Below are 12,547 nucleotides of genomic sequence, written 5' to 3'. Positions count from 1 at the left end.
AAGAAAGAGTTCATAACAGAAACAAAAGCAGATACAAATAAGAAGCAGCACAGCTTAGTTGGAAAGAAGTTGATTACTGTTTTCTTTTCTTTGGGCAGAAGCAAAGTTGGCAAGGAAATTTTACTATATAGCTTTCAGGGGAACATCTGAAAGTATGTCTTCCAGTTAATCCATTTCATTTTAAAGAATACTTTTTCTTTCCCTTGTCTTTTATTGTGTAAATTATGCAAATGAACAACTGCAATCAGTTTGACCATAAAGGAGTTTCCTTCACTTTCCACAAAAAATTGGGGTAATCTTGCAGTAAGAGGTTTGGGAAAGATAAGAAAAACCAATTTCCTACTCTAGTCAGCATCCTGACTCGGTGTTCTAGAGGCTTGGTAAGGTACAGGTAACATCTTTGAAATTCTCCCTGCTACCTCCCGTAATGTGATTTGGTTTATAATGCTGTCGTAGAAATTCTTAGGAGGAGGCAAAGAAGAAATTTCCTTTCTGTTGCTCCATTAAATCTGAGATCACACAAACTTCTACAGATTGGAGAAATTTTTCTTTCTACCTTGAGAGCAGCACAGAAAATCTCACCTCCCAACTAGAAATTCTGCTAAAGTGGATAGTGGGGCAATTTTAGAGAGAAGAAAGAGAAAAGGTAGTGTACTTTAATAGCCCATTGAGGTTTTTTTTCCTTGTGCTTGCTACCACTCGTGAGTTGCTATTTGACACATTACTAACTACTAAACTCTTCCACGTTGTTTGGGTCAAGCATTGTGCTCACTACTCTCAGCAACCAGCACCTGGGAAATTGTAAGAAGCAGCTCTCAAATCTAGCTCAAGAAGTCAAGCTGATTAGATGAAATGACTTTCAGCAGTTGTTTGAAACCGCTTGCTCTGCCATGAGAAGCAGTAAAACTACTCAGTCTCTTATAACTACCCTTCTCTGCTGCTAACTTCTGTCCTTCAACTGTCACTGACTGTTATCCTGGTTCCTACCTCAGCAAAGGGACAGTAAAGTTTAAACTACCTTCAGGTTTTTCCAGTGGAAAATATACTCTGACTGAAGAATTTTTACTGCATCTATAGGGGCTGGTGATTCCTTTGCTGCTTTGATTTTTTAAATTTTAATTTGATATTTCAATGTATAATGACAATTAATACTAATGTCAGTATTCTGACTCATATATGCCCCTGATATATACATATATGTCTTCTGTAGATATGCAAGCATATAGATTTAGAGATGTCATATCTGTATATGGTCTCTATATATGTATTGGAATATTGATAGAGATAACATATAACATATATACCTGAAATATTTATCCAGGGTCAGTATGTACAGTGCTTTCTTACATACATGTTATATGAAATGCATATGTAGGGTAACCTATGGCTGAAAATACTGAAATTTTGCATTCAATAGTATTTTTATTTAAATTGCAGATTGTTATAAGGAACTTTACATATGCTAAACTTTTAAAACTTAATTGTATTTAAAGATTTACAATCCTTTGTTTTGTTCCAAACAGAATTGAAGGCATTTTATGAACAAGGCTTGTAGCTACTGTTTTGATATAGCTCAGTGCTTTTCTTTTTAGAAACCTTTCTATAGATACACTAACTATAGATACACTAACACATTCTCAGATAATAGAACTGCAAGGGATTAAAGAAAGGAAAAGAGTACCTTTTCAGTGTCTAGGAAGGCCATTAAAATTACATAAATAGCTAATGTAGAAGAATGTTCAAATATTCTAACTATTCTGAAAAGGTGCAGTAGATGATGAATTTTCTACATAGTTTGAGCTAGAAAATATACTTCCAAGTTATTTTTTGGGTTTTTTTAGAACTGAAAGAAACTAATTGCTGTTTGAGTAGGTGATTATTAATATTACCTCCAGATAGCCAGTTACCAATCTTTTCAGGAAGCCTTATTAAAATGACAAATAGTGCCCAATCTGTCTTAGTATTCTTAGTGGCCTTTTGTACTGCAGGAAATTAGCTGAGGTCTATAAAGTAAAGATAAGGAAAAACCCAGCTTTTTGCATTCAATGCATAAACAGTAGAAGGAAGTTCACCCATCCTGAAGGTTTGTTTCTTGCCAGATCAATGCCATTTTTCAGCTAGGATAATAAAGCAATGTAGATTTTTGGCAGGGAGTCAAGTTTGGTTTTTTTTTTCCATTTAAGCATGTTTAGTAATAACATTGGATTGCACCTGAATGATCAAAACCCAGCTCTTTGCAGAAAACTTAAATCTGATTATACCTGTTTTTTCTTGGCGAAGCTGCTTTTATTTCATCCAGTTTCCTTCTTCTGAAGTACAGCAGTAGGTTATGTGGCATTAAAAGGGTCAGTTCTCATTTCTGGCTAGCATAGCATTGCAATTTGTTTCAGTAGACTTCCCATCTTGAAGAGGTTGTGGCCTTGGGGATTCCAACTCTGGTTGGGTTTTGAGTGAATGAACAAATCAACTGGACTCTGGTCTGTCAAAGATCATATTATCTGGAATTCCTTTTTTTTTTTTTTGTAGTAATGGAAGAAAATAAAATACTGAATACAGTTTACTGAATTTAAAAAAAAAGACCAAACCACCCTGATGTTAGATTTTCTAGAAACGGCAAACAAAATTTCTAAAGAAGATTTGAAAGACCTATAACAGAAGTCTGTTCCTTTTTTTTTTTTTAATTACAAAATAATTTGATACCAGTAGTTTTCGTCATGGTGTATTGACGACATGATTTGATCTGACATGACCATGAATAATTGCAATTTTCTTCCTCAGGCTTCACATATTTCTACAAAGGAAAAGAGTACTGGAAATTCAATAACCAGATGCTCCGTGTGGAACCTGGCTATCCCAGATCCATTCTCAAGGATTTTATGGGTTGTGATGGACCAACAGATCGAGACAAAGACCGACACAGCCCTCAAGATGACGTTGACATTGTCATCAAACTGGACAACACAGCCAGCACTGTGAAAGCCATAGCCATTGTCATCCCCTGCATCCTGGCCTTGTGCCTCCTCGTCTTGGTTTACACTGTGTTCCAGTTCAAAAGGAAAGGAACACCCCGCCACATACTGTACTGCAAACGCTCTATGCAAGAGTGGGTGTGATGCAGGGTTTTGGTTATTTTCTTTCCCTCCCAGGAGTTTGTGGTAACTTGAGATTCAACACAAGAGGTGTTATGCAGTTTCCTAGCTAGGAGCAGGCATCTGTCAGTCTGAAACAAAGCTGATCTTTAAAACCCAAGGGGTTGCCTGTCCTGCACATGAGTGGCGATTTGCTCAGCTGGGAAGCTTCCATGATACACAGTATCTGCTGTTTCTTCAGTCCTTTGTCTTTCTTTGTCATTCAATTCTAGGCCTTTCCTCGGCACGCTCAATGCCCGATAAACTATCAGGATTAACTAATGAAGAGGAAAAAAAAAATTCCAATGTTTCTACATTTTTCCCTTAAGGCCTGTTCCCCTTTGAAAAATTTTTTGCTGAAAGTAAATTTTTTTAGAAAAACACAACAACCTACAACGGAACTTTCAGGAAAGTGAGAAGACCCAAAACAGCTTTGTCTCCAAAGAGGATTGCTTTCTGTCTGCTATGGATAAAGTCCTATACTCCTACTTCCAGTTATGTCAGGTGGGAGACTCGGATGACACGCAGGACTTCAGACTGTTCGGACAGCCATTTTCCAACAAACAAGGGGCCAAAATATCTGCAATATAGTAACAGCCTTAATAATACATTCATTTTGTGTTTTTTACAGCTGCTCTGGGCTACGTCCTCAATGTTTTAAACTCATTTATATTCATTACTATATTCAAGCAGAACCTTTTTATTGGTTTATTTGATTCTTGGTTGGTTTTCCTGCATAATCTTTCCCAAGCTGTACCAAGCCAACTGCCCCAGGCCTTTCATAGGTCTGTCAGGAGCACTCATTCCAAAGCATGGTAAAAAGCAGTTTGTCTCTGAAGTGGATTTCAGTGAACTAAAGCAACAGTCACGCTATAGAGAAACTTGACGCTGGTATTACATTGGTGGTGTAACCCTTTGAGAACTATTGCATCCATTTTCAGAGTCTGATGGATGTTAATCTTGGTTGTCATTAAATTATAGGATTGTGTTTGGGTAATACAGGTTTTAAAAGAAAATCGGTTTTTCAAAACAGATTTCCTGTGACTGTGAGTGTTTTTAATTATTTGCATTATTGATAGAAAAGCATTTGTAACATAAATAGAAAACAAAATATATTTACCAGCTACTTTCTGGTTAAAGGAACCAATTTTAATAACTTCTACCACTTACCAAGAACTTTTCTAAACTGGTGACAGTTTTATAGCTTAGCCTTTTACCTTAAGCATCTTGAATTTCTCTTTTAAACTATGTTGCATGATAATTCAATTTGCCTCTGCAGAGGTAGAGCTACAGTTTCAAAGGAAAGCTAAAACGATGACTCTGATATTGCATGAGTATCCTCCGGTGTGTGTTACCCCTTTGCATGTTCACTATAGTTCTCAAAGGGTTAGTCAAATTTCTGGCCTTCAGCCGAATATGATATCACTGACAGAGCCAAGAGACCACCAAAGCACTTTGTCATTCTGTGTAATTTGTGCTAACAGCAGTATTGTCATTTTCATGTGACCTGCAGAGCAGGTTTGTATCAATATTTTTTTCCTAGAGAAAAGTCAGCAACTGACAGACCTCTTTATTGATTTAAGGAGCTGCTTCTTGCAGTAATAGGCTTTACAGTCACTGGGCTGTGAACTTATTAAAAGATGGTCAGAATGATGCACCCCAAAAGTCAGACACCTGGTTTTTTATGAAAGCCAGGATTTGAGGGGAGTAGCTTTTGCAACAATGAACAGCTTGCCTTGAACTTGATTATTGACCTGTTGACTGTCATTACCAAGTTAAACATTGTCTTTTGTGAACAGCTTCACTGTCTAAATTTCCTTAAAGTGTACTGTCCTATGTCTTTGATCTTTGACCTTTAACTTGCAAACTGGCACAAACTGAAGGAAATCTGGTGTTGCAAATGAACTAAGACGAGTTTTATTTCTTAAGAGGCCTGATATACATTATCCAAAAATTAAGAAAAAAATTTTGAAGTGTTTTCTTAGAAAAGAACTGACATAAACTAAAATATTTATGATAGATCTGTAGAAGGGTATTTTGCTATGTATACATGCACACTCTAAAAATGAACTGCAGTAGAAGTTAATTTTTATTTAACTTGAATACAATTTTCAGTATAAAATTATCATTTCTACAAATAGCTAGTTATTAATGAAAAGGTTATAGGAAAGTATTAAAATACTTGAAATGGCCAGTATTGGCTTTTACATAAAATGAGACTTTTGTACTACATTCAACCAATTTCTTACTGGTTTCTTAATCCACAAAACTGGATCATTTTTTAGAGAGTGTAGGTATATATACATATATATTATGGTTATTATTATTTTGGTAATGGATAGCTTGACTGCCTTGAATTTATATTTATATTGAGCATAGCATGAAAAATAGTATGCCTTTTTGTTCAATTACATGATTTTATATTGATTTGAGGACTTATTTTATGAACATATGTGGCATGCTATAAAGCATTGCAAACTTATTTCTTAGAGCATAAACAGATATACATATGTACGGCTATCAAAAATGAAGATTAGAAAAAGATATAGTTTTACAACAAATATGCAATGCAGATGGCATTTTGGAGATGTTTTGTAGAGGTAATGCATACTATAGGTTAGAAGCGCACCAGTATCAGCCCATAGCATTATTTCGTAAATCCAGTTCAGATGTTGGTGAAAATATAACTTGACAGTAAAGTAACATAGGTTATTTACTGCACATGAGCTCATTTGATGAATTTGGAATTCTATGTTTGTTTGTCATATATATTAAAATGTGTGTGTGTGTTTGTATATTTCTAAATGCACACAAACTCACACATACACATATTTTAATCCATGGAGAGATTGTTATTGTCAACAAACTACTATAACTTATGTTCTGCTACAGACAGAACAAAATGATGCTTGTAGCTGTTCCAATTTTGTCACTTGCATAGTTGATAGAAAATACTAACGGCACTACTTATTCTCCATTTGTTTTTTCTCTACAACTTCGAAAACGTATTATCTTTAGGTCAGAACAGCATCTCATTGGTTTTTTTATTTACTGGAAGATTTCACTTCAATTTTGAAATACCTTTCATGGCAGCTTTAATTTTTTGTGCAACTGATTCCCTGACAGTAGTGAAGTGCTGAGCATGTTGACTGTTGTTTTTTGATAAGGTAACAAAAATGTTTGTATTTGGAGAATTTAACTTTAATTATGCAGGAAGGTAAGTGTCATAAGTTTAGTGCTTGGTATATGGTACATCGTAGATACATGAATACATGATAAGTTGATTGTTTAATCTATTTTCTTTTACTTAAAAGTGCATATATATTATATACAGAGAGAGAAAAAAATATTATATTGGCATGTTTATGTCATGCTGAGCAAGACTGTGTCAGCATTTCTATTACATACTTCTGTCTTCAGTAGGTTATAACACAGTCATAAAGGTTTGCTTTAAGTAAAAGATGTAGAAACAATTGTGTTCACTGTAACTGACAAATACATACTGGCTAGTTTCAAATTACAGAAGTTCAGAGTAAATGAGTGCTGTTTCCTGATTTAGGTTTGAATTCAAACATGTAGAAGTTCTAAGACAATGTCATTTTTGAAAAGTTGTTTTTCTACCAGGGCCTATAATTAGGACAATTAAGGAAAAAAAAACCAAATTGAAAATATTTTCAGTTCTGCAATCTGGGTTCCTGCTTATGTGCCGTAACTTTTTTCATAAAGTTTTTAATAAACATTTCCATATTGCTATCGCCATGATCTGTACTATGGAACAATACAAAACTGAATATGCATTATGTTAATCAGTTACAGTCTACCAAGCTGACTATACAGGGTTGTGTATCTTCAGAGTACTATGGGTCTGTACAATGCAGGAGGCCAGAGCAAATTACGGCAGTGTTTCCTCTGGCATTTTAATGTATAAACCTATGAAAAGGTTATTGACTGTAGCCACGAAATAATTTTTTATCAAAAAATACATGTAGAAAACTATGTCACTCTATGTTTACTGGATAGGCTGGGATAGAGAGACTCAAATGGCTCCAAAGGAGCCCTTTCAGGTCTCCTGAATAAATGTAATGCATATTTTATATCTTCCTATGAACTTTTATTCTTTTTCTTCTTTCAAAGTGGGGCAAAGGGAGGGCATAATTAAAGAAATGATCTTTTTAAGGCTAATTGTGTGAAGAAAAAAAAAAAAGAGCCAGAGGCTAATAGATTCAAACATAAGGGGAAGGCTTACACTTTTTCTTAAAAGTGTACTTCACCTCCCCAGTTGTTTGGTAAAGACACCTGTGCTATTAGCACTGTGGGTTAAGAACAAAGCTTAAGGCTTAATTTTTGAATTTTCAACTTTTTTGGGGGGCTCTTACTTCACAATCTTAATGTCAGTTAATTGTAGCTTTTGGTACCAAATTATATAGAATCAAACTCTAGCTTGTTGGTTAGAAAAAAGTGCGTAGAATAGAAAGTAGGTCTGCCTGTAAACAATGGAAGCATTACATTCCTACTCTCTTTTTTTGCATTTGAACCATCGCTAGGGAAAACCTTAATAAAGACATATAGCAAACTGAACAGTGAATGTTCCAGGCACTGCATTTTTAAGAAAGTAGAAATGCAAGTTACTACACCATTAGCAGCCTAAACTGGAGATAGCACAAGATGACTGGTCTGAGGAGCAAGGATATGACTGCAGGGGTTTGCTCTGTCTTGGCTCCTGTATCTTCTCACAACATGCCCTAAGTTTTATCACCAATTGCAGAGGTGGAGGAAGCCGTGCACTGTGGCAGTAGGAGATGTGAAGCAGCCATTACAGAACAATAGCTCCCTGTCACCTTTTGTTGTTGTCAAGACTGTCTTTGGACAGTTCTATTTCCAGAAGCGTAAATAGATGACTGCAGCCCTATGAGCCATAAGGAAAATCATTATTATCAGTGGAGGGAACAAATGTTACTGGCCACTTAGGTGTTCAACTATGCTGTAAATCAAATAATATTGCGTGGGAGCTGAGGAACAGATAACCTGTTATTGAATACAATGGTCTAGCTGTGACTGATACACCAGCACTGTAATGTCAGGCGTACTTCCTTAGCTCACGTTACACGCACTGCAGACAAACAGAGTGATTCACGTAAGATAAGACCATTTAAACATATGTCAGTTACAAAATCAGGTGTAAATGAACCATATACTCATAATCTCTGATTTATGCATGTAAATCAATGTCTGCCACTTGTCTCATGGAAAAATGTAATGTGTGAGTCAAATCTGCCTAACCCATTCTTGTGACTTGCCATCTGAGATGTCAAGAGACTGATAGACATTGTCATCAGTGTCATAGATGCTGAACATGTCTGGTAAGCATCAAAAGCATACCCTCACTTGTTGCAGACTGGCTCCATTTGGTGTTGATCTGAGGCATCCTCTAATGTTAGGCGACATAGATTCTGTATGATGTGGCACTGTTTGATTTATGTATGTAACTAGGAAAGCCCAGTGATAATCGGGAGATCATATTACGGAGGATCATCAGTATGTGACTACCGCAAGCATCTGTTCCTAAAATCAAAATGTATTTCAAAGAAGCATGTGGACAGCATTAAACATATGCATCATAAGCAGGTCTTTTTTCACAGTATACATAAGCTTTAGCATATCGTCTACAATTTACAGTCAGTTTATTAACATTTGCAGTTGCAGCTACCCATTATGTTTTTGAGATATGACATTCTGTGAGAGGTGTACATAAAGTATGTTTGCCCTGTGGATATAGCCTTGAGTAGCACTCCAGTTTGCGCACAGTATAGATGAAATAAATTTTAGAAGCCAAGAAGACATAAATGAAGAAATGCTGATGTAAACTAGCATGCTAAAGACAATTTTCTGCACTTGGATGTGCATGCAAAGTAGTGCTACTTGCTGTCACAGTAAAACTACATAAATGATAATCATTACACATACCAGACATTTATGGTGGCACAGAGCTTTCCAGTCACACAGCTTAGTTTCTTCTGCTTCTGTAGAATGACATTGTCCACAGACAATATTATAATAGCTACTACATAAACCAAAGCTTTCTTTTTAGTTAATAATAATTTCTACCCTATGAAATTGCATCACATCATTTTTATAACTACAACTTTAATCTCCTTGGCGAGCTATCAGCATATCTTAATTCATACCCTTTCACGCTTTTTTTTTTTCTGTTGCAGTAAAATATATACTGAACATTCTCTCCATCTTGCCATCTGGCACTAACACATGGAATGATCACTTCTATTCTGTGCCATGCATGTGTCCTGGATCATCCATTTGCCCATACATTGTTCTGGAAATTGGCTTTCTGGGAAGTGGGATTAGTGACAGAAGGCTGGGAGAAAATACCTTCCCGACGTACCTGGCTAGCCCTTAACAATACGACAACAGAGTTTGAAGAGTTTTTAGCACAGTGTTACATTATCCACTGGCAACAGAACAGTGTAACTCTGCCAATCAGTGCATGCCCAAATGGCTTCATCACTTGCAAAGAGTAGTGAAGTAGTCAGTAGTAGTCAGAAAACGCTGTTTTCTAAGCCATATTGCCATCTTGATGTGTTGGTATAGTTTAACACCCAGTCGACATGCATATTCATAACTCCCATGGCTGTACATAAAAACCTCTGCCTTGTGGAAGCTGAGAGGGCCTGGGGTCAGCAGGCAATCAATGCTAACTTGTTTATAAGGTGTGAACTAATTTTTGTTCCCTTACTATCATTTTACAACCTCAACAAAAAGTAGGTTTTTCCATAATGTAAAATGATGGTTTATAATGCTCTTTGTCAGCATTCACAATTGCATGATATTATATAAAACCTCAGAATATACTGTGGCACAACTTAAATATTCTGGTTGAAATGCACAGCCCATCTTTAGGCATACAATGAATCTAAACAGAGATGCACATACTGTGTATGCTATGCTTGGCTATTGCCACAAAATCGTCAGTGCTCACATACTGATCATCTTCATATCTTACAGGAGCACCATGTTGAAGCCAGCTCCAGGCAGTATGTCTACCTGGATATAAGTAGAGAGAGAAGTTAGGAAATGGTACGTGTGCTGGTGTGTATTCAGAAGGCATAATGAGGAACCTACGTTACTGTTTGAAATTATCAGGACAACCACAATTCATACCTGCCAGGCATAACTGCAGCTTGTCTTTACATGGTTGTGTTTTACCTTGTATAATAAAGTGCTATGAACTCTGGCTATACATCACAAAGTAGATGAAAACTATTTTAAAAATATTTCAGGATAGCCATTGTCAATACTCACACAGCTCACAGGAATACCTGAGATCGTTATACCCAAGAAAATTTAATCTTCAAAAGGAATCCAGAAGTGAATGAATGTGTGATGAGGCAAATAATCTATTCCCAGCTCTTACTCTGTGTAACACATTTGGTAAAACATTGTGAACTAAATATATACCTAGCATCAATCTTTACTCTGTTTCCAAAACCATGCAGGCATTTCTTGTCAATTCATGCACAGTTCTGTCTTATTGTGTCTGGTTGAAAACCATTTTATAGGATAGATTAAGTATTATGAGCCTCCCTTCTTGTCATCCAAGATACACAGGTCATCATCTGCCATCAATATGCATTCCTTTGAAGGTCGTAGTCTTTGGATCACAGTGATGACAAATACAGATACAAAGGAACACCCTATTGAAATCTTTCTCACAGGAAACTTAAGTTAGTCATGAACTTTCTTTCCACAGCTTCTAGGATCCACAGGAAAGCCAACTAGGTCTTTCAATCAAAGGCTGCAGACAGACACAAAAGAAGCAGCATAAGCACATTTCCATTTTGCATTTCCAGAAGAATATAGGAAAAGCAATGAGAATATTTTGGTTTATAATTAAAAGTGCAGAACCAGTTTTTCGGAAGGGGAAGGAGCCAAGAAAAACTGGCACCACTAAAATTTTGTGTAGCTGCTTCGTAATCAAAAATAGAAGAGATATCATTGGGAAGTTGGTGATAGCTTTGAAAGTATTATTGATCTCCAAGAAGGGTACCTGTTAGGCTGTAGAAAGTCCAATGAATTACATATTTGGTGTCATAACCCACTAGAGAGTAGTCAGTCAAAAGGCTCCTCAGTATTGTTACTCTAAAGCTGGCTACAAATATATAGAGAAAGCACATTTTTTATTTGATGCAATCAAAAGTCTTTTGAGACAGATTTAGTCAAGCTAACATCAGCCTGAATCTATGTGCAAAAACTTGTCACAGTGAAATGTTCTTACATTTGTTTTCAGAAACTAGATCCAGAAAGTTATCTTAGAAGAACTCTCCTGGATGAGATACCGAAGGACAAAGAAGGCTTTACTTCTATTAGTCTATATGACAGCCATGTATCTTTATCTCCATGATTTAATCACACACAACTTTTTTACAGTCTGTCACTAGGAAATGCAGCTTTTTGTGTCTGTAGTGAAGAGGTAGTACCTTCTCAACAACTCCTGTGAACATTTGAGGAACTTGATGTATATCTTTCACTAAATCTTGTTCATTGTCCAGTCCCCCAACACTGAGCTCCAAGTTACTCACTTCAGATTACTGAAGTCTCTGCTATCCATTGACACTGCCATCCTTAAAATCTTTTATGAAAATTACGTGGTACAGCCAGCACTGACCATCGTGGACTCCTTATTTGCATCTTGTGGCTACTTGCTTGGTCACGTGTACAACGGTGTAACATCAGACACCTACCATTTTTGATGCCAGCCACTGCATACCATTTGCATTAAGGTTTATGCTGCCTATGAGAGATGAGCAGTCTAGAAAGCTGCATTTCAAAAATGTTTCTATTATTTCCAGTGGTTCCAGTTCTCATCCTTAACCTTTTCTCTTTCACTTTTGCATTCTGATGCTTATAATCTGTGTCTTGGATATTCAGACAATTACCTGGCTGGACTCCTCCCTCTATGACAAGTCAGTTCCTACACATACATCAACTACCATTACATTACTGCTGTAGCATAATATGCTAGCACTGTTGCATGGCAGGATGCTTTGCTATTATGCATTGTCCTCTGACTGATCCTAATTTTTAGGCATCATAAATAACATATTTATGAGGAGCTTTGCCACTGTAGTCTGAGAATCGGATTCATTGCATGGTTCAGTCACAGCTTGCAGAGGAAGATGCAGGTGTTTGACTTCTGTAGGTTTTTGTAAGTGTTCCTATATGATCAGAAGCTGTTTGAGGGAGGTGATGTCTGCTCCTTGCCGGTCCTGTTGTTAGTACTGCTAGAAATTAAAGCATGCACAGCTGGTTTTGTCAGTGTGTAGTCAATCAGAGTTTGATATAGATATGTACAGGAATGGTACATTGTTTGCCATGCTTCATACACATTCTTGTTTCTCTTACTT

The 12,547-nt window shown here is 36.5% G+C and overlaps 1 protein-coding gene across 2 annotated transcripts in view; it reads left to right on the top strand.

Moving 5' to 3' along the window:
• MMP16 (matrix metallopeptidase 16) overlaps positions 1 to 5,191 on the top strand; it is a 178,043-nt gene extending 172,852 nt beyond the window's left edge. For both annotated transcript variants that reach the window (XM_065628035.1, XM_065628036.1), the window contains one exon: positions 2,779 to 5,191. In XM_065628035.1, coding sequence (XP_065484107.1) covers positions 2,779 to 3,113 — 335 coding nt within the window. In that variant the 3' untranslated portion in view covers positions 3,114 to 5,191. The remainder of the gene's footprint in view (positions 1 to 2,778) is intronic.
• The last annotated feature ends 7,356 nt before the right edge of the window (positions 5,192 to 12,547 follow it).

The sequence above is a fragment of the Caloenas nicobarica genome, chromosome 2 (assembly GCF_036013445.1).
Source record: "Caloenas nicobarica isolate bCalNic1 chromosome 2, bCalNic1.hap1, whole genome shotgun sequence".
Classification (NCBI taxonomy): domain Eukaryota; kingdom Metazoa; phylum Chordata; class Aves; order Columbiformes; family Columbidae; genus Caloenas; species Caloenas nicobarica.
This window is presented reverse-complemented; position numbering and strand designations above follow the sequence as displayed.